We start from the raw sequence: 27872 nt of genomic DNA, 5'->3' as shown, positions 1-27872 counted from the left end.
CCATTGTAATAAGGCAAGAAAATAAAATACAAGGCATAAAGTTGAAAAGAAAGAAGTAAAACTGTCTTTATTTGCAAACATGACGATTGATGTATAAAATCCTAAGGAATTAAAAAAATACTAGAACTTATAAGTAAGTTTGGCAAGGCCACAGGATATAATGTGTCAATTTTAAATATTAATTATATTTCTGCATTCAAACTGTTGGAAATTGAAGTTAAATAAACAATAACAGGCATAACAGCATAAAAATATGTAGGGATAAATTTACCAAAAGATGTACAAGATTTCCACACTGAAAGCAATAAAACATCACAGAAAGAAATTTTATAGACTAAAATAAATGGAGAGCTATACTATGTTCATAGCTGAAATAGTTCAAAATAAATAGTCAACTCACTGACCGGGAAAACTACTTGCTGTACAAATATCTGACAAAGGACTCATATCTAGAATGAGTATGTATGCACACAAGTCCTCATTTAATGTCATCCACAGGTTCTTAGAAACTGCAACTTTAAATGAAACAATATACTGTATACATAAGAATTTATTAATACCTCTTGTTTTTATCAATTAGCTTGTTGTAAAATTGGTTTTGTTATACAGCAAGAAGGAATTCTGCCAGCAGTCAGACTTGGCCTTCGGACTTGAGTTGCAATGTTATGTCAGATTTGGCTTTCGGACTTGAGCTGCAATGTTATTAGGTCATTAAATATGAAATGTCCAATTTCAAACCAAAAGTTTAATTTATCATATCTCAAACAAGAAGCAGTACAATTAATCAAAGTATGCACCTAAACTGTTGACACAGTTTTGCCATCTTAACAGTAGCTTGTTTATGCCAGCAGTGAAGATTCCTGGAGAGCAAGTGGCGATGCAATCATGAAAGGTATTTTCCACACCTTGTTGAGAATTGAATATTTTCCCTAGCAAGAAGTGGTCCAAAGCCTGGAAGAAGTGGTAGTCAGTTGGTGCAAGGTCTAGTGAATATGGTGGATGACAGTTCCCAAGTCCAGCTGCCATAGTTTAAAGAATGTTATTTGTGCAACATATGGTCAAGCATTGTCTTGCAAGAGGTCTGTCTCTATTGATCAATCTTGGCTGCTTAATCCTCATCGTTTAGTCCAATTGGTTGCAGTAGACATCCGCTGTAATTGATTGACAAGGTTTCATGAAGCTATAGGGGATAATATCAGTGCTGGGACACCAAACAGACACTATTAGATTTTTTTTGATGAATATTCAGTTTTGTATTGTGTTTTGGCACTTCATCTTTATCCACCCATTGTGCTGAATGCTTGTCATTGTCAAAATGAATCCATTTTTCATCTCACATAACAATACAGTGTAGAAACGGTTTGCGTTTATGTTGTGACATCAAAGAAAGACAAACTTCAAGATAATTTCTCTTCTGACGCTCATTCAATTCATGCAGAACCCATCTATCCAGCTTCTTTACCTTGCTGATTTGTTTCAAATGGTCCAATATTGTTGGAATAGTAACATCAAACCTTGTTGCTAATTCACATATAGGTTAAGATGGATTCACTTCCACTATGGCTTTCAGCTCATCATTATCCACCTTGGTTTCAGGTCACCCACGTGGCTCATTTTCAAGATTAAAATCACCAGAACAGAACTTCTCAAACCATCGAGATACTGTGCATTCATTTAGCCACATCCTTTCCAAACACTTCCTTGATATTTCAAGCTGTCTGCATTGCATTTGTTCCACGACGCAACTCATATTCGAAAATAACACAAATTTTTGACTTATCCATGGTTTCACAAAAATTGCTCTAAAAAAAATTTGAAAGATAATCACAAGCCAAAATGTGTGTTTGGAATACTGAGGATGTACCTTCAGAATAAAAATAAAACAAGAAGTGTCAAAGTGAAATGTCAGAGATATCAACTGTCAAACTTAGTACTTAAGGAAATCGGACATTTCATACTTAATAACCTAATAGCTCTTCCTTTGGTCTTCAGCCTACCCTGCAGAGTTCAGACTTGCCCCACAATTGTATGATTCGATTCCTTCAAATTAAATCTCTTTCTCCAATATCTCTCTTTCTCTCTCTCTCTCTCCACACACACACACACACACACACACACACACACATTCTAATGGTGCTGTTTCTCTGGAGAACCCTAAGGCAACTCTCGCACTGAAAATCTTCACATTTTATTATAATTGAGAAAAAGAGATGGGGGCACTGAGGGTGTGCCGGGGGAAATATATCTTTCTGACTTTCAGATGTGAACAAGAAATCATATAGCCCTAGATTCTGCTGGTGTTTATTTTGAGGTGAGTAGTCTTAAGATAAAGTCAACCTGTGGAAAAAGGATGTGAGAAGGAAAGAACCTAACTGGATGATACTGGATTTCCAGAGTCAAGTCTGCCCAGACTCTAGACGCACTGATAGGTGAGCTGATAACTTCGCTTATAGTTTGAAGTGGGCTTTTATCTTTTGCTTTAGTCTACAAGCATATGACCTGCTTCCTATGTTGGGATTCCCCCACCTTACAAGCCAGAGCCCACTTTTCACCAGAGAAATAGAAAATGTCGTATTCTCACCTTCTCATCTTTCCTTGAACCTAGTGTGTGACATGACCTAGTGTAAACACACACAAAACAGAAGCTAGTGATGAATTATGAAGCTTCCTGAAGCATGAAGCAGAATCAGGTGCTGAGCAAATTCTGTTCTGGGGGTTTTGGCCAGTGACCACTGTGTTCAGTTTCCAGAAACAGCAGTATCACTGGTTTTAGGTAGGAGCAGCATCTGATGTCTAATGTAGGTGGTACCTGTGGTACATCTCTGATGTATGTGTCCTGTGGTGGCTGCAGTTATACTGCTACCAGAATGACTCTGTGGATGTATTTTGGCTTTTCTGGATTTGACAGCCCAAATCTAAGTTTCCAGCAACCTTAATTCCCACAAACCTCAACTCCCTAATATCCTTTTGAAAAAGCTCTTTTTCCATTTCTGTTTGTCAGAATTGGCTCCAGTTGCTTGATGTTAAAACACCACTTGAAATTTTGTTGAAGCTACCTTCAGTAGTTCTCTGTTAACTGAAGCTAAATGTATTTAAATCATCCCCAGTCCTAGGCTCTATCAGTTATTTACTGCCACAGTAATGCTCTGAGGCCAACAACTCAGTAGATTCAAACAACAATTATTTATTCTCGTCTGTGGGTTGCCTGGGAATCAGCTGATCTAGGTTGTGTTCAGCTCACCTTGGCTGCAAAATGCAGATTGGATCTAGTTCAGCTCCATTTACCTCTCATCCTCCTTGGACTACCCAGGGCTTGTCTTCTCATGAAAATAACAGAGTTGGGAAAGACCAACTGTGCAATTTTAATTCAAGCCTTCTCTTGTTAGGTCCACTAGTATCCCAATGGCCAAATGACATGAATAGGCCCAATATCAGTGAAGCAGGGAAATATATTCTCTACACACTGTGAGATGAACCATAAAGCCACATGACAAAGGGTATGAATAGAGGGAGGGATGGAGAATTGGGAACAATAATGAAATATGCCATATCAACTTATACTGGCCCCACCTTTATTCCACCCCAAACAAAAAACAGCGTTAGCTAACAGCTGCTGGTGGTGTAACTGTTTCACAGCTGTGGAAGTCTTACCACAAGAGGTCTTGGATACAACAGCCTTCAGATAAACAAATGAATCAGTATTATCTTTGAATAATCAGGCAACGATAGAATCATAAAATAATTGGACTTTCAGGCATCTTAAATACATTCCAGTAAACTCTATGGCTTGATTAATAAGAAAACTAAAGCACCAAAAGGTAAGTGACCTTGTCAGGGTTGTAGAGCTCGAAATGACAGAGCAACTAAAATTCACTTCGGTTTCCTTCTGGGTAAATGCCTCTAACCCTTAGCTATTTTACCCACGTTACATTGTGGCAAAAAGTTCACTGTGTTTCTCAAATCACTTACAGCTCCTCCTCCATATCACACTAGACATAAAATTGGATGTGTGTCTGGGCCCGTCCACCCACAGTCGACCACTCAGTGGCTGCTGGTTCAGGCTAGAAACCTCGTGGACACTGGGACAGCTGAGTCCCCAGAATAAAGATGGCAAACTGTTGCCAGGTGAGTCCTCTTAAGTGACACAAGTTATCTGTCCCCTATTTACAAACACTTTGAAGATTACAGCCCTTATAATTAAATCCTTATATACAAAAAAAATTTTTTAAAACCTTTACACATCTTCCCAGGGCACTAGTGGTAGCCACAGCTTTTGTTTTCTCCTCCAGTTAAAGGCAGCGTTGGTACCCAGCAGCTGGGAGATCTGGGGCTGGATCCTGAATCTGTGACCCGGGCAAAGCAAATTGACTTCCGTGAGCCTCCTTTTCCTACTCTGTGAAACAGGGATGGTAACAATGAGACGCTGTGACGAGGTCAATATTTTGGAAGACATCAATGTGTTTTTCTCCTTTGCCTCTCTGAGTGTGCCAACTACTTCTTCCTCTCCAGCCTGACCCGCAGGTATATTACCTTGGAAGGGGTGAGGACGGGGGAAGGAGATTAGAATTTGTGTCAAAAGGTTTGCAAAGAGAAAGAAGGGATCAATATTTAGATTCTGGCATTCAGAACAGGGTCATGCGGCAAGACAATTGCTCTGAGAGAGTCTTTCTCCTTTCCTTCACCCACTCCCACCCCAGCCCTCTTCCCCACCTCACAGTGTTTTTCTCACAGCAGCATGAGAAAAACCAAGTCTGGAAGTTTCAAGTCCTAACAATTCTCTCATAATTTAGAAAATGGGACTTGTGCCTATGGCAGCTGGATTTTGGCAATGGAGAAATAGGGGAGGGACAGACACAGATGTTGTGGGCTGGGCCCCAGGCAGCTGCACGTCAGTTTCCAGCACTTCCTGGTGACTGTCCTGGACTTGATTAGGTTTCATTTTCCCCTGAACAACAAAAGGACATAAGAAGGGCTCCAGCAAACAGCTGCCTGGCTGAACTGGGACAGTCAGAGCCCAGGATAATGGCTGCGACGCAGGCCCTCGGGAGTTCCAGCGCCGGGCAGACCTGCGTGCTCATCCTGATCTTCACCGTGCTCCTGCAGGCGCTCTGTGTGGCCGTGACGTATGTGTACTTCACAAACGAGCTGAAGCAGGTCAGTGCCGTGCTCACAGCCCCGAGGCTCCGGCGCTGTCGGGTTACCTGCCTCTCCTTTGCCCCTCAGCTTGCTCCTCTCTGAAGACTTCACTGTGGAAGGAAATGCTCCCTTTCTCCGTCAGGAGGCTCTAACTGCTAATGCATATAATTACTGAGACTTTCACAAAGGACTGTGTAAACCAAGTGCTGTTACTAACAGGTGCAGGCAACAAAACTCCAGAGGACTTTTTTTGTTTGTTTTTAAAAGTATATGTATTTTATAATACTATTAATTGCAACCATTCATGAGAGCTTTCTGCTAAATGCTTTATAAGTCTTGACTCATGAGTACTTTGGGGTGAGGGGAGCTGCATCAGGGCAGGAGGTGTGTCTGCTTTTGCTCCCCATTACACCTCTGAGGTCTGGCATGTGGCTCCCGAGTGGCCACCGATACTTAATACTTGCTGTTCACTAAATAAATACTTGTTGAATGAATGAACAGCCTTCGCAAATGTGCTAAATACCACTAATATGCAGACAGCAAGGGTAGAGCTGGGGCTCAACCCAAAGCCAAGCTCTAAACCACGGAACACTGTTGTGTGGTGTTCCAGGTGTAGCTCATCCCAGTGCACAGACGTTACAGAAGATCGAGATTCCCGCCCTGCATGGACAGCAATGCCCTTTTGGGACTGATTGCTTATTCTCAGACTTTGGGGCTATTAACCAATGCCAGCATCTCCCTCCCACCCCTTTTTAAGAAATATATTAAATTTTTAGGTAGAAAGCCTTCACATAGACAAGTTAGACTTTCAAAACTTTGGAGGTAGAATAATGTGCATATAAACAAAAATCAGAACCAAGGTTTGGAATACCAGTTTCCCTTTCCTCTAAGACTGAACATGGGGTGGAGATAAATCAGATCTCTGAAATGTTTCGGTTTAAGATCTTGGCATTCCTGTGTTGGAAATCAGAGAAAATGCTGAGGACTGACATTCCGCCTGTTCCTTGGACACAGGCATGTCATGGGTAGTATTTGTAATAAAGACGTTATCAGCCAGACTCAGCAGTTTACTGTTCATGATAAAATAACTGAAAATAAAACTGCACTCTACACCCATGGATGGTTCAGGTATAAATCCAGGTATGTCTGACAATAAAAAAAAAACTTAGTGCCATTTAAATTTATGATTTTCTCAATAAAAATTTTTCTGGAACTATGAATGTAAAATTGCTGAAAATAAACCAACTCAATTTTTGGCTTCTAGTATATATTTTTACTAATTATATATTTATTATATAGTAGAGAATTACAAACTGGAAAGAATTTTGGACACCTCTCCCCCCCCATTTTACAGATGAGGAAACTATAAATGACTTACTCAAGCTAAGACAAGGCTTTGGAGGCAGAGCTGGGGCTAACACCCAGTCTCTGGGCACCTAGGTAACCCTCTTCCGTCCACAGCAAGGTGTCCGTAATGTGTCCTGCATATTTGTCCCTCATGATGCACAGTGTATCCTGCAATAGCAACTCTGCCGGCTGACTAGGAAATGCAAAGCTAAGCATCTCAGAAAAATATAAATTGTGCAAAAGCCATAGAGTGTTAATTATCTGTTAGGGAAATGCTGTCTGTATATCCTGTGGAGTGTAAATTTGGTTATCTCAATCAGTTGGAAATTTTTCTTTTGGAAATAGATGAAGTAGACTCTTCTTTCATTTGCAAGTTATTATGAAAATTATGGCTACCATTATATGACCAGTAAAGTCAGCTTTATTGTGGAGCACATTTAGAAGAGCCCGCATCTTTGTAAAGAAACAAATCCACATAGCTATAATCATACCTTTAGCTCCAAGTCTGGGTGAGAGACTGGAATACTGCTATGTTTACCAATTTGGAGCCAGCGTGTCCTAACCTTTGTTAACTTTGCAGCATAAACAGAGTGAAGCCGTTTTGCCATACACAAGAGGCTCCATCGATGTGCTCTCATTACAAATTGGTTTCATTTTAAGACTGAATTAACTGGTTCTTTACTGAGCTGACTCATTCAGTTGTCGATATATGTAATCAAGTTTCTTTTTAAATTCTGCTATGAAAATGGAAATTTCAAATAAAGCTTAATATCTCCCTCTTGCACACATTTTTCTTAATTGTATATTTACATGTATATACATACATGTATAGGCCTGCAGAAGAGAGTGCTAGAAAGGGAGGAGAATTAGCAGATATTGAGCAATTACTATGTACCAGAAACTTTGAAAAGTATCACCCTGTTTCATTTTCATAACAATTCTATAAAGGAAGTACAATTACCTCATTTTATGGCTGAACGAAAGCTCAAGGAAGTTAAGTGGTTTGTTCAAGATTACAAAACTAGTAAAAGAAAAAGCTTGATTTTGAACCCAGGCAATAAGTAGGTGCTCAATAAATTGTAGCCATTCTAATTACTACTGAAAAGTCTCTTGAAGGTGTCACTTTCTTTGTCAGAAATTTTCCCAAGAGAAAATAAATCTGAATTTCCTTGGGTATCTGTGTAGAGTTTGGAAAAACATATTTGACATAAATATTAATTTCCTAAACAATTTCCATTTTGGTGATAAAAGTTTGCAAAAGGCATAGTAAGCTAGGATTGTAGGGAGTAGGCATTAAGGAATGCTCCATAACATTGGATTGGACTTTCACAAATAAACCTGTAGACCACCAAACATGAACAATAAACATGGGCTGAGCCTCTGAAGTCTGTGTCTCTTTGGGTTAGTTTTTTGACAAGGGAATGGCCTGTCACTGTGGCATCATAGATGGGGAGGCAGAAGGAGAAGATGACCCCTCTTCACATATCCTTTATGCTACTCGTGGTTTGCAGAAAACGATTGTCAGAGACTGACACCTGTGCAGCAGAGAGGGTCAGTGCTGCCAACCACAGTCTCCGAGCCAGCAAGGGAGTCCACCCTGCTGACCTCAAGCTCCACCAAGGGCTGGTTGGCCCCGGCCTAGACAACTGCCATATTTGTAGCCGCACTAAGAGCACTAACCATGGAGATCTACTTTTCAGAACTGAGGGCTTCTGGAGCTGAAGAACAGGCACCGAGTGCAAGAGCCGTCCTTCCTTTCAGAGGCGTGCAAATAAAAATAGTGCACGCACAAGCTCCTGCCCCAACACCCAGACGTGGTTAGCTAGAGAATAAATAGCCCCAGGCTATGATGTGCTTCAGGGAACTCAGGCTTTGAAGTGGAAAGGATGTGGAAAGGATGGGGGTGCCAGGAGAGAGACATAGCGCATTAATCATCATTAACCATTCTTGGAATAACCACTGCACCCCACAACCTGCCATGTGTCTAGTCACCAGCACTGGCCAGGGCTGTAGAAGAAACTACCAAATACGATAATATAAGAAATGTGTGAGGACATGAAAGGTGGCTGGGCCTTCCTCTCTGGGTTTCTATTGTTCAGAAATCAATATTTATTCCTAAAAATGTCTGGAAAGTTAAACACTAAAATGGCAATTGAGATCTCTAGATAGCAGGATTATGGGTGTCTTCTATCCCTTTTATTTTATAAATTTTTATCCTCTATATTTTATAAATTTTCTACAGTGAATGTCATAAAAATACCTATGCTACCCATGTATGATTTTCACACAGATTTAAAGAACATGACATGTTTATGTAGTCTTATTAGAAAACAACCACATACAAAACTGCATAACACAGCCTGATGTCAACCCTGCGAACTAGGGAGGTCATCCAAAGGTTAACTGTGAGGTGGGATTATGGTGCTTTAGTGATTGTTTTTGGTTTTGTTTTTTCACTTCGTTTTTGGAGGTTTTTTTAATGTTGGCAAAGTGTCCTTTACTTTTCCATGTTTTCCAGGTTGCCTGTGTATCCTGAATGTATCCCAGCTTTCTTAACTTTGGGGTAATCATAGAGCTATTAATACAGTAGCTTGTCAAGCTCCCACCCACATATACCCAGGACCTTACTCAATTTTCAAGGCTCCCTCTCCCACCTCCTGAAAGTGTTTCTGGAAAATCCCCGGGGAGTATCGTAGGCGCCAGCCAGCACTCTGTACTTACCTGGGCTGGCCCCTGCTGCTCCAGTGCCACCTCCACCCCTGTCAAACTCACCGTCCCCAGGCAGCTGTCCCTCTAGCTAGACTCCCATGCTCTCAGCCCTTGCCTGCCGAGACAGCTTCCAGCTGCTGTGAAGCCAGAAGGCAGACATCTCCCTCCCTTCCGTGTCACGCATACTTTTTGCCCCAACAAGTTACAGAGGTTTGTGAGCCTGTTTGTTCAGTTTAGCCAAACCAGCGCCTGACAAGAGCAAACTTATGCTGGCTGGACTGAGACAGGACCAAGGAAAAGCTTTCTCTTCTGGGAACCACCCTTCAGCCTTGAAGCTTGTTCGGGATCTTCCTCTCTTCCTTCCTGACTCTGCCCCACAGTTTGCTGCTGGCCATGCTCTCGTTATCTCTAAATCATATGTGACTGGCTGCCTTCCTTGGAAAGGCTTTTCAGCTTCCAAGTAATTGGAATACAACTAGATGTCTGCAGTAGAAGTACATTGGCAGGCAGGGGCAAGGAACAGTGCCTAGGTCAGTGCCAGGCACATCTAGACTCAGGTGGCCTCAGCTTCAACCCCAACTACTTCTACTAGGAGAATGTTTTTCTCTTGTAATTTAAAAGAGGAAGAAAGAAAATAAAAAAAATATTTGTTTTAAAGTAAACGAATGTTCTATGTCAGGGTGTGTGGAAGGAATTCATTAACTCAGGTTTGTACTTTTGCACTCGAAAGACCTTGACCAAATGTCCAAGGGTTACATGGCTGTGTACAGTACCGCGTGACTCTGGCTGGGACCTCTCACAAACAGTTATGTTATTTTGATTTAAAATGAGATTGTTTTTCTATAGGAAAGAGTGGCTCATCATTAAACTTGATTCCTCCCTCAAGCATTGCAGTACCCTAAATTCAAAGAATAGATAAAAATGGCCATTTCCCCATTTGTTTCCCCCAGATAAAGACAACTCATATTTTTATAGGGAAATAACATGTCTTCAAGTCTAGATGGTAGGAAAGAAAAAAACCTTCTGGCTTTGTGAAGACATCCTGTTTTTCTTGATTAATAAGATGTCAGCCTGAAGAGTTCTGGCTGCTTTGGGGGATGTGTGTGTGTGTATTTATAACATGAAGCAAGGACTTGTTGACATGGGAGAAGACCATTGACAATGATTTAACTATTGTAAATGTTTACAGGGAGCAAACCTTCAAATGCTGTTTAAAGTCTCTGCAGATAAATCCCTAGCTAGTATGGACGTTTAATAAGATACCACTCAGATTTCTGGTGGCGACATGGTACAGATTCTGCCATTCAGAGAAGCAGAATTCAGGTTAATAACTAGAATCTACTCAGCCAGCCAAAGCCCAGATCAAGGGACAGAATACTACCTTTCCCCAAAAGGTTCGACTAATTTTTATTTAGAATCCTTTCCTTCACTGTGCGTCTCACAAAAGAAAGAAAGAAAAAAAAAATAGAGTCCTGGAATTTACCCTGACTCCACTGCCTACCTTGTATCCAGGTGGATTTCTGGCTTCAGAATAGGATCCCCACCGTGGCAGAGCTGGAAGGAACCTCGGACGTCATCACGGTGAACCAGTTCAAAATTCTAAGGAAGGACAGGCACGGGAGAGGGGAAGCAACTTGTCAAGGGACACGCAGCTGTTCAGTGACATGGGCAGGGATGGGCACTGTGACCCAGAATGACTGGCCCATACCTGTGTTCTTTCCATCATATCCAACTGCTTACTTTTAGTCTTTTGTTTAAAGGACAAGGGACAGCATGCTTACTTTTATTACAAGCATGCACTTATCTAAGGTGCCAAAACTTCTCTGAACCTGTCATCAGTTTCTGTTGTTTTAACTTCCGGATGAACAAAAATTAAAAGCACCTGTGCATAATGTTATGTTATATCCCATCTCAACCCAGATGCAGGACAAGTACTACAAAAGTGGCATTGCTTGTTTCTTAAGGGAAGATGACGGGTTTGGGGACCCGAATGACGAAGAGAATATAAACAACCCCTGCTGGCAAGCCAGGTTTCAACTACGTCAGCTTGTTAGAAAGGTAAGTAACCTCACCAGCAGGCATAGAAGGCCAGAGGAAAAGAAAACTTTCAGATCATCACCTCTAGACTGCACATTTTGCAAATGAGGAAACTGAGGCCCAAAATATTTAAGGGAATTTTTTCCAAATTCATAGAAGTAGGAAAAGGTGGCACAGCAGGCACCAAACAGCAGGTCCTGGCTGCCTCCTGGCCTCCAGTCATTTCTCAACCTCAGACATCCTCCTCAGCTAATCTAAGCTTTTGGATTACGTTACAGAAACTGAGGCACGGACAGGGCAATGTGTTCAAGGTCATACAGTAATAAATGGTGTGTGTAATTTTTGTTTTCATTCAGAAGACAAAGGAGGCCAAATAATGATGTAATCTTTTTTTTTTCTTTTAACCTAGAGACATAGTCTCATTCTGTCGCCCAAGCTGAAGAGCTCTGTCATAGCTCACTGCAGCCTCAAACTCCTGGGCTCAAGCTATCCTCCTGCCTCAGCCTCCTGAGTAGCTGGAACTACATGCATGTGCCACCATGCCCAGCTAATGTTTTAAAAAATTTTTTTGTAGAGATGGAGTCTCACTGTGTTGCCCAGGCTGGTCTTAAACTACTGGCTTCAAACGATCCTCCCACCTTGACCTCTCAAAGTCCTGGGATTACAGGCATGAGCCACTGTGCCTAGCCATGATGTTTTATAATTTTCCCACAGTGCTGATATATGGAATTCAATATATATTTATTTTTGTATGCATATAAAGTTGAAGAAAGAGGAAAGGAAAAGGCAAGAAAGAGATACTTTGAGAAATTGAAGACGATGTCATCTTAATTTATAGTCAATAAACAACAAATTTTAAAAGTATCTGTTTATGGAAGTTGCTTAAACAGGATCTGTAGCAGAAACGTTATGTTTAGCTAACAGTTTATTTTACTGAATGTGGTTAACTAATTTTACTTTCAGCAATGTGACTTAGGTCAAATCAAGTTTCTTTTCTTGGGTTGCTTTTTTTTGAGATGGCATTTAATTAATAATATTTGCCCTCTGCCTACATGAAAACGTCAGACGAGAACATGGGTATAAAAATACTCCGTAAACAATGAAGCACCGTTTATACATCATTGTTTAAGAACATGCTGGGGGAATTCCCAGGGTAGGAGGAGGATGTGTATTAGACATGTTTATAAGTCCATTGTTTGGTGCTCAGGATCAGTTTTTCTGGAGAAACAGTGTCATATTGGTGGTTAGGGAGTCAGCTTATAATCCTGAGCAGTTCTCAAAGTAGAGGCCAGGCATCATCTGTGACGCTGTCTCTATGGGAAATGAAAGCGGACTTCCACCTGGGAGTCCTAGAAGCTCACCTGCTCTGTGGCCACCCTGGAAGCAGGGCCCGGGCTGGGGAGCCCACTGAACACAAGCTGTCTGAGCAGCTGTGACTCCACCTCTCCAAATGACAGTGACTGTTCAGTGGGTGAGGACCAGGAGAAGCCCAGACAAGGAAGGGTCTTGAGGAACCTGAGAAATGGAGCTCTCAAGTCCCTGGGGTGTGGGGGAAGTGGGGATAGTGGCCCAGCAGGGGAGAGTGACTCCGGAACTAGGGTAGAAATCTGGAGATTGAGGAGGGAGCTGGGTGCTGAGGCCGGGGAGTGGGGAGATAAGAGCAGTGAGGGCAGATTTTACTTATCTCTTTCCTGCTATTCTCCCTCTGCCTCCTATTCTCACGTCCTGTTACTAACTAGCACGGAGAGAAGAACACAGAGGAGGTGGGCAAGAATGTGGGGAAAAGAATTCTCCATTTTTTCAAGCATATTAGTTGAACAGATTATTTCTAGTAAATATCCTATTCCCATTTCATACATTACCTCATTTAATTGTCATGACAACTCTGTGAGAAAGGAATCATTACTATCTTCATATATATACATTTTTTTTTCTTTTTGAGACAGAGTCTCCCTCTGTCACCCAGGCTAGAGTGCAGTGGTGTCATCACAGCTCACAGCCTCAAACTCCTGGGCTCAAGTGATCCTCCTGTCTCGGCCTCCCAAGTAGCTGGGTCTACAGGTGCATGCCACCACACCCGGCTAATTTTTTCTATTTTTGTAGAGACAAAGGCTCCCTCTTGCTCAGGCTGGTCTCGAGTTCCTGACTTCAAGTGCTAGGATTACAGGTATGAGTCACCACGCCCAGCCTATATATTTTTAAATAGATGAAGAAATTGAAGTTCAGATGAGTTAAGTGTGAGCAAAGTCTCAGAGGGCTAGTAATTGAAAGATCTGAATCCAGGTCCTCTGTACATGCTTGTAGTCACTTTTTTATTCTGCCTCCCACACAGTAGGAATTATCTTTCTCTCCTGACTTCTTTCCTTTTTGTTCCAGAATTAGAGAAAGAGAGAGCAAGAATGAGAAAGAGAGCCACATACAGAGAAGGGAGAGAGAGAGAGAAAGCCGAGGTCCCCTCTCACCTCCCCTTCCCCCACACCAGTGACGCAGGACTAACTACAGTCATCCCCCATCATCTGGGGTCAGGGCTTAAGGCAGAGGGAGAAGCCAGGAGCTTCTGGTTTGGGGTGGCGGTACGGAGGAGGCCTGTTTCTGGCAGTGCCGGGCAAAGGCGGCAGGAGGAACAAAGCTGAATGGAGGGATTTCCAAAGGTGGGGGTGAGGCAAGTCACGATCTGCCTGTTTAATGGAAAGGCTCACTTTTCATACTGGTTTTCCCCATCGGTTAGCACCAAGAGGGGGTTTTACTAGATATTTAGCATAGAAATGGGAACTTGGTAAAATATCTTTATGTTGAGAATGGCTCAGCCACATTCTCAGAAATGAGACTGACACGGTGTTGCCAGCTCATAGCTGATGGGCTGTGTATGTCTGTAGGCATCGTGCGAGAGGGGAAGTGTGCCCTATATTTTGGGGCTTGGGTCTGTCCCCGGGCTCTATTCCACAGAGCACTCACACACACACACACACACACACACACACACACACACACACATGCACACACACGTGCGCACACACACTCCCAACACAGAAAACGCTGTGGCAAGACTGCGCTATCTGTCGGCCACATGGACGCCTGGGGATGTCAGGCTGACCTAATGCGCCAGATGGCGCCCGGCTTCTGTGCTGCTGCGGGTGCGGCCTTTCAAGGATTTCCTCCAGAAACGGAACCTGCCCGGGGCAGAGGACCATCCTGTGATCACTGTGTAGGGACGGCTATCTCAGTATTTACCCAGCTCCCACCACACCCCTATGAACCCCGTGCTTGACCAACTTATAGCTTCCTTGATTGATACTGTATGTAGAAATTTCCTGTTAGGAATCAGCAAGAAGAGCCATAGGCATTATACAGCCAGTTTACATTTTTAGGGAAATTAACAAGCTTTATTCAATACTATTTGCAGATGATTTTGAAAACCTATGAGGAAACCATTCCTACAACTCAAGGTAGTATTTTTTTGTTGTTATTTAAATTTTCTGCTGTCCGTTCATGGTAGGATAAAGAGGCACTCCATTCTCCTCCTCTCTGCTCCCATCCATGCATTCCCCTTCTGACAAGCCACTCGTGGATTCTATTTCCCTCTTCGCATTGGCAGCTAGAAAGCTCAGAACCAAATCTGTCCCCCAGCTATAGTCAGAACTTTATTTCAACTTAATCTTATTTTTTCCCACATGAATTTACTTTCATTTCAATTTCTTCACTTATTTATTTTTTACCTTCTGATGTGTTATAAATAAACAAAAGTTACCCATCTTCTTTGCTTCTGACCACCACCAGGCTCGAGGCCTTGCTTTACACAAATGCTCCTTGCTCCATCGACCCTTTCCCAGTGGTCTTTCCATCCACCCACAATCCCCAGCCTGTGGTCTCCAAGCCACAGCACCTTCCCGTTCCTGGTTGGCAGCCTTCTCTTGACTCACATCCTCCGGTACTGTTGCCCAGGCTGGCTCCCTCCGCCCTCCGGCTAGTGCCTCCTCATCCTTCACGGTCCACCTAATCGTCACCTCTTCCGAGAGCCCTTCCCTGGGCAGCTTTCTGAGTGAGTTCCCCTGCACCCTGTTGTCTGCTGTTTCTATCACGCTTGCCTTGTTCATTTCCTATTACTTACGTATGTATTTTTTATCCATGTGCTGCCTGCTTCCCTACTAGATTAAAGATCCACGATGACAAAAAACACGTCTCTTTCTCTCACCCTCTATACCCAGCGCCTAACCCTATGCCTCAAGCCTAGTAGGTTCTGTTTCCCCCCACACCCTAGGCCCTTACCACCCCACCTTCAGTCTCTGTGTGTATGTGTGTGTATTTTTGTTGTTGAGGTAAAATTCACATAATATACATAAAGTGATTCATTAATCACTTTAAAGTGCACAATTTAGTATAATTGGTGTATTCAAAATGTTATACCACCACCACCTCCTCTACCCAGAAAATTTTTAATATGTATTTTTGGAATGAATAAATGAATAAGTAAATGAAATGACTGAATTAAATTTGCTACTTCTTCACATTTGGCTCACCGCATCCTCATCTTCCCATGCTAATGGCCATACCAGCCTGAATACAGACACCAGAGTCTTACAGTCCTGGGGCACTCCGGCCTGGCAGAAAAGAAATACTTTTTTAATATGTGTTGTCTTCCTACTTCCTACTTTTCCTACAATAAACTTCCTCATCATTTACAACCCCCATTTTTCCTTATCTTTTATACTTTGTACTTCCTTAAATATGAAGGACAAGATCTGGTTCTGGGGTCTAAGCATTCATTTCCCCAGAGGTGAAGTCATTAGTCAGAACGTGGAACACTCCACCCGTTCTGAGGAGGCATACCAGGTTCATGTCTACAGTAGATGCACGTATTGTTTTCAGTGGTGGAAGAATAATATTCCTTTTTGTTCATTCCAATAAGGTGGAGAAATCATGTACTACTCTGTATACCAGGGTGTATTCATGACATCCAAATATACATATTTGCGGGTTTCTTTTCTGGGATTTGTTTGCTATAGCCAGTAGGAAATTTCCTCTCTTTAAAATTTGCTTGCAAATCTAGGTTTTCCCATTCATATTCTTGCAATGACCTCAAATTCAGGATTTTATAATTGGATTCAGTTATCAAATATTTAAAAGCAATGTTAAGGGTTAGGGGCAGGCAAAGCATTATGAATTATTTAACAGTGAAGGTTAAAGGTAAATGGACACATCAACCTTGAAAGCTGAGCATCCTGAGAGGAGTATGTAATTGACTACTTGTCTCCATGCCACGTTTGGTCCTTGGTGTCACATAAATGCCCACTTGTCCTGAATAAGTAGCAACAAGTACCAGATAGATGGAAGAGATTCTCATTTCCCATGCATTCCTCCCCTGTGGAATTTTATCCTTTGGTTTCTTTTGCTACCAGCCTAGATTAAAGCCCTTGTTCTCAGTCCTGATCAATTATGACAGTCTGGTAACTCTCCCACCAGCCTGCAGCCCTCTCACCCCCATCCATCACACCTTCCTGTGACATAGGTTGGCTAAAGCACAACGCATATCTCTCTACTTTCCTGAACAAAACCTCTCAGAGTCTCCCCAGGACCTGTAAAGTCCAAACCTCTTAGCCTAACGTTAGAGCTTATAGTTCGGCTCCTCGTTCAAGCCTGAAGCTGAAATTGAACTCCTCCCAGGCCCATGTCCGGGAATGCTTTGTGCATCTTGCCTTGGGCCTCTGCACTAGCTCTCTGGGAATGCCTTTCTCCGATGACTGCAGGCCCCAGCCCTGCCCGCCCTCATCTTGTTCAGACATTTATTCTTGTACCTCAAACACTTTCTTGCATTTGCTTGTTTATAATTCTTTCTCCTTATCTCTAGAAGACTGCCCAGCACAAATGTGATGGGCACCTTGGTTTGTTGGAGCAAGGGAATGAGAGAGCCTCAGCACCATCTCCTCCACAAACCCTCCCTGACCTCAGCTCTCCAACAAGTAGGAGGAATCTTTCCCTCCTCTGAACACCCATCACCCTTTATTTCCATTTCTCACAGATAAATGTTCACTTTCTAATTCATATCTTCCATAAAAGCCTGCATGACCTTTGTGGGCTCAGTCAGTGGAATCAACGATTAATCTTTATAGCCCTGTAGAAGGTAGTACAGTGCCTTGTTCCTGGCAATATTTGTTTGATGAAAGAACATGATTTACCTTAACAGCCAATATAAGTACATTTGGGAATTTTAAGCAGATTTTTTAAAGAGAGTAGTTTGTTGAATTTGAATTGTTTTTTAGGCTTGCCCCAAAGTATGTTGGATGGTGGTCAATAAATGTTTCTGTTTATTATGATCCAGTGAATCAGAAATTTATATGCTCATATACTGAATATCATGGCCAGCATGTATTCCTATCCCTTTTTTAGGGTGGAAGGGGGGTGCAGGATGACTGTTGGATACCAGTTTGCAGCATCTATGGACAATTATTATTGCCTCTCCTTTAGAATTAGTAGCCAGCAAAGAGGAAAAGATAATTGAGATGACAAAAATTGGTACCACTCAAATTGTTTCTACATGTAACTCAAAGTCGAAAATGCCAATACATTGGTCATTTACTCACTTTAAATCACTCACAAGGATTATTACAAGTCTGCAGTTATTTATTTATTTAGGGGGAAAGGGGCCAGAAGTTTCACTTTCTTATGTTCTACTTGGACCTTGTCTTTGAGACACTGTTAAATTATAATCTAAGTTACTGCTTATTCTTCCCATCTAAAGTACTTTTCAAATTAAACATAAGCTGAAGTAGATTGATTATCATACTAAAATGTAGGCTATTTTTAATAATCAACTTTGGAAGCTCAGTATGTTTACAATGCCTTATTGACAACAGCTGTGAACTCAACCTATATACTTGAGAACTAGTTTGACAAATGCTGATGACTGTCATTTCTCTTTTAGAAAGGCAACAATTTATTTCTTCCGTAGTAAGAGACAGTGGTTCTCTGAGAGTAGCAGCTCACATAACTGGGACCAGACGAAGAAGCAGCACCTTCCCTCTTCCACGTAAGAGAAATAGCAAATAAGTGACTTAAAGGAAAACAATGGAAAAATCGTTCTGAATTTTTTTAACTTTTACCTGAAATGTTTATATGGCTATCTACAAAATGCTCAGTAATAATCAGGTCTCAGATTGTTTTCAGAAGCAAGATTATAGAGTAATAGCTCAGTGACTGCCATGGCTTCACTGGCCTCAGGAAAGTTACAAAGTGAGAGAACTTTATCTTTGAGGTTCCCAGCCTCCCGGTTTTGCTTTTTTCTTCTTCTTTAAAGTAATTTTTCTCTCTCTTTCTCTTTTATGATTACTTCTTCCATCACTTTGCATTTTCCTTCTTTGCACTTCCATCAAATCTCTGTTCTCTTCAAAAGTTCTAAATCATTTACTGTCACTATGAATCACTAGGCACTCCTAGTGGCATTTATACTAAGTTGAATCACAGGAAATTGCCAATATTTGACCATTTTTCACTGACATAAATGTCAGTTTCATATAGTTTAACCAAATATGTGCAGTCTAATTTTTATCTAGGTAGAACAAGTGTCAATATAGTGCTGTGATACTGTGCATGGGTGTTATAGTGTAAATACCTAGGTTGGAATCCCAGCTGCTCCTCACCTGGATATATGTTCTCAGAAAATTATTTAACCCAATAAAGCTCAAGTTTCTTCACATGAAAAGTAGAGATAAATCTTAATTTATAAAATGGTGAAGACTAACAGTAGCACATGCAAAATGTCTAGTCTATTGTTAGTACTCAATAAAGTCACCTTTACTATTATAAGAGGTTTTGTCTCAAGTTAAAAAAAATTCAGATATAAATTAATAGATTAAAAAGGTTGTTTTTTGGGGTTTCATTTGTTTGTTTTGTTTTCTGGGCAGTTGCCTTTCTGGTATTCCTGGTATTTATAAAACTCAGGTTTTTATAAATTGACATTTATAAATGCCTATGAGTGAGACAATTATTATAATGTTACTGTTTGCTATTTGCCAACGAACATGATAGTTGGTTTAAGCTCTTGAAAAGCTAAATTTTGCACCAATCATGGAGATGAACCCAAAGTTAAAGGAATATCATATTTTGATAGGGGCCTTTTTCATTTAAAATCTTTAAGTGTTAAAGATTCAGGGATCTGAGGATCTTTAAATCTGGGCTCCTTTGCCAAACCTCGTGCCTCTCTTATTTTGGACTACAGATGCCTTCTGTTTAGATGGTACCTTTGATTGTGGAGAGCTGTGAAAGACCAGCGAGGGACCCAAAGAGTCCCAAAGGAATGGCAAGAAGTCCCGAACTCTAGGCTTACCAAAGTGGAAGTAGTTACATTTCTTTTGGCTTCCTCATAGATCATCCATTTGAGTTCACCAGCACAGGATGGGGGGAAGGGATTCAGGACAGAAGTTCTATCCAGGAGTAAAGATTGCTAGCCACAACTGCTAGGAAACTCCTTGCTTTGGTACAAACTCCCTTGTGTTAACTCTCTTTTTCTCTAATCTTCATTCAGGCCCCAAGAATGAAAAGGCTTTGGGCCAGAAAATAAACTCCTGGGAGTCATCAAGGAAAGGACTTTCATTCCTGAAAAATTTGCACTTGAGGAATGGAGAGCTGATTATCCACCAAACAGGGTTTTATTACATCTATTCCCAAACATACTTTCGATTTCAGGAAACTGAGGAAATTGTGGGAACAATTTCAGAAGAGAACAGAAAGAAAAACAAACAAATGGTACAATATATTTACAAATACACAAGTTATCCTGACCCGATACTGCTGATGAAAAGTGCTAGAAATAGTTGTTGGTCTAAAGATTCAGAGTATGGACTCTATTCCATCTATCAAGGGGGAATATTTGAGCTTAAGGAAAATGACAGAATTTTTGTTTCTGTAACTAATGAGAAATTGATAGACATGGACCAAGAAGCCAGTTTTTTCGGGGCCTTTTTAGTTGGCTAAGTGATCTGCAAAGAAAAAGCAACAACTTCAAAGTGACCCTTTTTCAGGATAATATGAAGATGTTCCAACAAATCTGACCCAAAGAAGGCAACCTGAATGGAGCAGCAGAAATCAGGGAATTTGGTCTCGTGTGAACAGGAGAAGAAATGGGAAAGTGGAAATGACAAACACAGGCCAATCAGCAGAAAAGAGCCAGATAACTCCCTACCACCCCTACCCCTGTGCTGTCAAATGTCAACATTTGGTATACTGTATATCTGTATAACTGCCTAAGATTGCATCATTTATTGTGACCCTGCCTGAAGAACATTAATTACTTTTATCTTCCAAAATCATGACACAAAACATTTTATTTCACCATTTAAACTAACAAGTTGGGGAAAAAATTAATTGGAGCATTTGTCTAATCTGCTCAAATTGCTATTCCTAAACACAGCAAAATTTATACTCTTTGGTTGGATGCTCAAACATTCCTTTAAATATGTTTTGATGAAATAGCTCTTTTCCTTTTTTCCTTTTCTTTTTTTTTTTTTAAAGTTGTGGGTTTTTTTTGTTTTTTGTTTTGAGAAGAGTCTCTCTCTGTTGCCCTGGCTAGAGTGCCATGGCATCAGCCTAGCTCACAGCAACCTCCAACTCCTGGGCTCAAGCCTCCTAAGTAGCTGGGACTACAGCCATGCGCCACCATGCCCAGCTAATATTTTCTATTTTTTTTTTTTTTTTTTTTTACTAGAGACGGGGTCTCACTCTTGCGCAGGCTGGTCTTGAACTCTTGACCTGAAATGATCCTCCCACCTTGGCCTCCCAGAGTGCTAGGATTACAGGCGTGAGCCACCATACCTGGCCAATAGCTCTTTATCAAAAGGACTAATTTAAATTTACAACATACTAAGACACGTGGCACTTCTGACCCTTCTTACTTTATTGTTTCCGTAACACCAATTGATCATTAAATTGATTTATTTGTTATCCTGTTTTTGAAAGCTTCTCTCCTCTCAATAGAATACAGTCATCTCTTCGTATCCACAAGGAACTGGTTCCAGGACCCCCTCTTCCTACCAAAATCCACAGATGCTCAAGTCCCTTATATAAAATGGTGTAGTATTTGCATATAATATACACACATCTTCTCATATACTTTAAATCATCTCTAGACTACTTATATACCAAATATAATGTAAATGCTATGCAAATAATTGTTGTACTTAATTTGTATTATTTTTATTTTTGTATTGTTATTTTTAATTTTTTTCCAAATATTTTTGATTCATGGTTGGTCGAATCTGTGAATGTGGTACCCAAAGATACAGAGGGATAACTGTATAAGCATTGTGATATCAGGGAACATTTAATCTTGTTTATACCTGTATCCCCACTACTTAGAACAGTGTCCAAATATGTTTTGTGGGGGTACTATGTGTGGGTACTAGCGTGGTACTGTGTATGTCTACCCGCACAAAATGAATTTTTGAGTATGTGGATAACTGACCAATTGAATGAATACTTAACCGTATGGAAAACATAGAGAATCATTTTCTACCTTACCCCAGACAGCAAAATAACATCAGAGAATTTTAAAAGTTCAAAATGGAGAAGACCTTTTAATCCAAGATTTAAAACTCGAAGAAAAAGATGGACATTTTTGATAATATATAGCTTGGGGATGGGAAAGAGAATCCATTTTTATACTAAATTTTTGAAGTATGCATTACTTTTTCAATAAAATGACATTATGCTGATGTATGTCATTTTTGTTTTAGTGTTCCCATTTGTTTTATATTGTCAAGATTACTAAAAATGGGGGAAAAGACTTATCTTTTTTCATGATATATTTTATCTGACACATCTTACAGAAGAAATAAGTTGCTCACTTTTATTTAATATGATCAAGTGTATCAATCCTTTTCTTTATGGTTAGTGCTTTGGTTATGTGTTGAATTACATCCCCAGAAAAGATATATTAAAGTCCTACTCTCCAGGACCTCAGAATGTAACCTTACTTGAAAATGGGGTCATTGTGAATGTAATTAGTTAAGATGTAGTTATAGTGGAATAGGATGGGCCCTTAATACAATATGACTGATGTCCTCATAAGAAAAGGGAAATTTGACTGCAGAGACACACAGGGAGAACACTGGTGACAGCAGACGCAGAGACTGGAGTGTTGCGTCTGCAAGCAAAGTAACACAGAGAATTGATGGCATCGTCAGAAGCTAGGAAGAAACAAGAAAGGACTGATTCTACCCAGAGTCTCAGAGGAAGCACGGCCCTGCTGACACCTTGATTTCTGACTTCTGGCCTCCAGAACTGTAACAACTTTCTGTTGTTGAAAGCCATCTAGTCTGTGGCACTTTGCTCCAGCAGCCGTAGGAAGCTAATACAGCTTTCCATATCTTGTTCAAGAGACCTCTTCCACTGATCTTCATACAGATATCATTATATATTTTTTCTAAATGCTTTAAAGTTTGGCCTTCATAGTTTGATAGTGCCATTCAACTGTAATGTAACACATTAACTGCCATGAGGGTTAACTCACTCTAGTTTTGACCCTGAGGCCACGTGAAGCGTATATAAAATCTTACTTGTTGATGTTCTTATTGTTACAATTAATATTGACAATTTAATTCTAAAAACATGGATTAAACGAACAGAAGTCAATAAATTTCATTTTTCTATTTATATTTAGCTTTAAATTACACTGGAAATTTTTATTCTATTTTTGTAATAAAACACTGTGGCCCCGAGGAAAAGTTTCTGTTTCTTTTGTGTGGCAGTCAATGTGGCAATTTGTGTGTGATGTGATCTAGGAATCTAATTTTATCTTTTACCATATAAATACCAGTTGTCCAACACTGTTTTTTGGATAGTCCACCCTTTTCCTCGCTGATTTTAATGTTCTTCTATCACATACCTAGTTCCCACAGTTCTGTTTCTGTGTTCGTTTTTTTCCCCAGTTGATCTAGTTGTTTATTCTTGCACCCATACCAGCTTTTTAAATAAATTGTGGTAAAATATAATAACATAAAATTTATAATTTTAATTGTTTTTGAGTGTATACAATTAAGTGATATTAAGTACATTGACATTGTTGTGCAACCATCACCACTATTCATCTCCGGAATGTTTTCATCACCCTAAACTGAAATGCTGTACACATTAACCTGCAACACCTGACTATTTCCTTTGCTTAGCCTCTAGTAGCCACCATTCTATTTAATTTCTCTATTAATGTAACCAACTTAGGTACCGCATACAAATGGAATTATGTAATATTTGTTTGTGTCTGGCTTATTTCACTTAGCATAATGTCCTCAAAGTTCGTCCATGTTGTAGCATGTGTCAGAATATTCTTCTTTTTAAAAGCTGAATAGGGCCGGGCACGGTGGCTCACGCCTATAATCCTAGCACTCTGGGAGGCCGAGGCAGGTGGATTGTTTGAGCTCAGGAGTTCGAAACCAGCCTGAGCAAGAGTGAGACCCCGTCTCTACTAAAAATAGAAAGAAATTAATCAGACAACTAAAAATATATAGAAAAAATTAGCTGGGCATGGTGGCGCATGCCTGTGATCCCAGTTACTCGGAAGGCTGAGGCAGAAGGATCGCTTGAGCCCAGGAGTTTGAGGTTGCTGTGAGCTAGGCTGACGTCACGGCACTCACTCTAGCCCGGGCAAAAGAGTGAGACTCTGTCTCAAAAAAAAAAAAAAAAAAAAAAAAAAAAGCTGAATAGTATTCTATTTTATGTATATACTGCATTTTGTTCATCCATTCATTGGTCAATCATACCATCTGGTTTTAATTACTATTACTTTACTACATATCTTGATATCAGGGCTCTATGTTCCCCTTCTTTAGTTCTGTGTTTCAAAATAATCTGAGTTATTCTTAGCCCTTACTTTTACCTGTGAATTTAGAAACTGCCTAGAAGCTGTGCACACACTCACACATATGTGCACACACACACGTGCACACACAAAATTGTTTATAGATTTTGATTGAATTGCGTTGGATTGATGGATTAATTTGGGGATGATTTCCATGTATTAGATATTTAGTTTGATACTTTCCAAACATGACTAATTGTATGTCTCCATTTATTTAGACCATCTAAAATGATCCTCAATAAAGTTGTGTTTATTTAGTTATTTTTGATATTATAAATGGGATCTATATCTTTTAATTCCATTTTAAAGTAGTCGATGCAGGGAATAGGTCTTAACTTGGACAGGGAGTATAACACAGTGATTGAGAGGATTGTCTCTGGATTTGGACTCAGAGAGTTCAAATCATAGCTCTACTACTTACTTGCATAGATTAGTAAACTTTCTGTGCCTCAGTTTCCAACTCTATAAAATGGGGTAGTTATAGTAGTCCTGTCATAGGATTGATAGAGTTTGCACTTAAGGTTCTTAGCACAGTGCCTGGTAAATAATAGGTGAAAAAAAATTGTTAGTTATTATTACTATATTGATCTGTCCCCATAAACCTTGCCAAACTCTCTTATTCAAAGCCTTATGAAGACATAAAGATTTCCAGCAAAGGAAAATGCATGGCAAAATATAAAGACCAAAATTATTAAAATTTTATTTGTAAACTTCATTTTTATTTTCTACAGTATTTAAAACACAAATACATTAAATAATTATACATCTATGTTAATGGGTACACAATACATAAAGACGTAATTTGTGACAATAATATAAAGTAGGGGGAGGGGACAGAGTTATAAAGAAGTAGAGGTTTTGTACACAATTGAAGTTAAATTGGTATCAATTCAAAACAGATTGTTAGAACTTTGGGACGTTATATGTAATCTCCATGGTAACCACAAAGAAAATATTTATAAAATATACACAAAGGAAAATGAGAAGCAAATCAAAATGTGTCGTTATAAAAGATCAACTAAACACAAAGGAAGGCAGTAATGGAGGAATGAGGGACAAAAGAAGTTATAAGACACACAGAAAACAAATAACAAATGGCAAATGGCAATGCTTCCCTGTCAGTAATTATTTTAAATATAAGGGGATTAAACTCCCCAATCAAAAGGCATAGATTGGTAGAAAGACTAAAAAAGACTAAAAACAAAAAACATGATCCAGCTACATCCTGTCTATCAGAGAATCATGTTAGATCTAGGGACACACATAGGTTGAAGTTGAAAGGATAGAAAAAGATATTCTGTGTAAATAGTAACAAAAAAGGAACTAGAGTAGTTATACTAACTTCAGTCAAAATAGACTTTAAGTCTGAAACCGTTACAAGAGGCAAAGGAGTACATATAGATTAGCTTTACAGAAAAGCCATGAGGATAGTCTAAAGAGTTCCCGTATATCCCACACCCTGTTTCTCCCATTATTAATATTTTACATAACTATGGTGCATTTGTCACAACTAATGAACCAATACTGATATATTATTATTAAGGAAAGTCCATATTTTATTTATATTTCCTTAGTTTTTGCCTAATGTCCCTTTTCTGTTCTAGAATCCCATCCTGGATACCATATTATATTTAGTTTTCTTTTCACCTTACACTCCTCTAGACTGGGACAGTTTCTCAAATATTCCTTGTCTTTGATGGTCAATAACATTTTGAGGAGCAAGTAGGTTTTTGGTAGGTAAAAACTTATTAGGCTAATAAAATTACTTTCTATTCCTAGTCTCCTAAGAGTTTCAATATGAACAGGTTATTGAATGCTTTGTCTGGATTTATTGAAAAAGGGTAAATGCATTAGTAGATTTTCTAATGGTAATTCATTTTTGTAATCTTGGGACAAACTCTAATTGGTCATATGTTCTTTATTGTATACATTAGTGAATTTAGTCTGCTAATATTTTACTTGGGAATTTTACTTATATGTTTATTAATGAGATTATCTTAAAATTTTTCTTCCTCATAGTGTCTTTATAGTTTTGGTGTCAAGGTTATACTAACTGCATAAAATATAGCAGGGAGTTTTTCCTTTTAGGGAAGAGTGGAATTTTCATAATTGGCTCAATTTCTTTAATGACTACACATATACTCATTTTCTATTTATTTTTGTATCAGTTTTATTAATTCGCTTTTTTTCTAGAAAAATAGTCAAGTGTTTGAACATTTATTAGCATTAATTTGTGCACAACTCATGCATTACCCACAAAATGATTCCCCAGTTAGCCTATCTTGATTTAAAACCTTTTGGTTTTTAATTCAAAAACTTTGTGGAACATAGGTATCTCTTAATATAACATTTTTCAAACAAAGTTTAGAAGGAAAAAAGTTACCTTTGCATCTACAAAACTCAGTTCAGTAGTTTAAACAAAACATATTCTGGGGAAACCCTCAAATTCCATTCCGAATACAATTGATATTAATGTCAGAACTATATGTAGACATTTTAAACAGTATAAATAGAGATAATTTAGGGAATATACTTCCTGGTTGTTAGTAGCACTAGGTGAGGCAGCAAAGGGTCTCACACTGAAAGAAACCAAGCCCACAAATGAAATTAATTTCAAAAGCTTTATCAATAGATATTTGACACCATGATGAAAAGAGCTGCACTTGCAAAGCAAGCAGTCTTTGCAGAAACAGGTAAAAATATCTTGGGGAATCTCAGCTGAAGAAGACAACTACCAGACTTCTGCAGCTGGATGTGCAATGTCAATCTGAAGAAGAGATCATTGATAAAAATCCAAAAGAGCAACTGACCAAACCAGTAGATGTCGCTGACTTAAAAGGATTTATGGCAATGTAGATGCAAGGATAAATAACGTCTATGCCCATGATGGCAATATGACAAAATCCTTTCTTTTAAAAATGGCCCAATGTCTTTGTTGGATCCATACAAAGACATTTATGAAAGTAAATATGAGGAGCATCAATCAGCAAAGAGTGAAGCTCCATTTTACAAATTTTTTCATCCAAAAGCATCAGACCTGCTTTCCTAAGAGGAAGTGATATAGCAATATCAAAATGATGGAAATGGAATATTTATCAGGTCTTGAAATTGACCCTCCAGCACCTAACTCCTCTGTGTCATCACCTGCCACAACCAATGACAATGACAACTTCAACCCTCTTCCTCATATCTTTTTTCAACTTTCTTTTACCTTCAATTTCCACTTCATTTCGTGAATATAGCTGCCTTGTTTTGCTTGTGTGTTTTGTCTACATTTTTTTCAAAACAAATTTATTTCGTGTCTTATTTGTTGAGCCATATTGAAAGTATAATTTTTAATCCAGTGTACAAAGTGTGCATGTTATTATGTAGACAGTCACTGTTTATTAACAACTACAGTAATTGTTTTGTGATCTGGATATTAAGTCACATCTTACCTTTTTAAAACAGTCCTACTCACCAAAAGCATGAGAAACAGGAAATGATAATGTGGTAGTCCCATCTTTCAATCCAGTGGAACCATTACTGTGCCCCCTGGTGGACGCATTCCTCTTTTAAGCACTAAAACCTAACTTGCTTCTCAAACTTTAGTAAACATCAGAATCACCTGGAGAACTTGTTAAAAGAAGGGATTTTCAGAACCCTCCCCCAGAGTTCTTGATTCAGTAGGTTTGGGTTGTGGTCTGAGAACTTATTAATACATTTCTAACAAGTTACCAGATGATGTTGAGGCTGCTGGTCAACAGAGGACATTTTTAAAAATTTATTTTATTAAAATTTGTATTATAAGTTGACAAAT

General features: G+C 39.5%; 1 protein-coding gene across 1 annotated transcript; it reads left to right on the top strand.

Moving 5' to 3' along the window:
- Nucleotides 1-4981: 4981 nt before the first annotated feature.
- On the top strand, nucleotides 4982-20282 carry TNFSF10 (tumor necrosis factor (ligand) superfamily, member 10). The gene is made up of 5 exons (XM_012640187.1): nucleotides 4982-5154; nucleotides 11113-11250; nucleotides 14633-14675; nucleotides 18149-18253; nucleotides 19748-20282. Exons 1-5 carry the CDS (start codon nucleotides 5023-5025, stop codon nucleotides 20194-20196), a joined length of 867 nt encoding a protein of 288 aa, XP_012495641.1. The 5' UTR covers nucleotides 4982-5022; the 3' UTR covers nucleotides 20197-20282.
- The last annotated feature ends 7590 nt before the right edge of the window (nucleotides 20283-27872 follow it).

The sequence above is a fragment of the Propithecus coquereli genome, unplaced genomic scaffold (genome assembly GCF_000956105.1).
Source record: "Propithecus coquereli isolate 6110/MARCELLA unplaced genomic scaffold, Pcoq_1.0 Scaffold15, whole genome shotgun sequence".
Classification (NCBI taxonomy): domain Eukaryota; kingdom Metazoa; phylum Chordata; class Mammalia; order Primates; family Indriidae; genus Propithecus; species Propithecus coquereli.
This window is presented reverse-complemented; position numbering and strand designations above follow the sequence as displayed.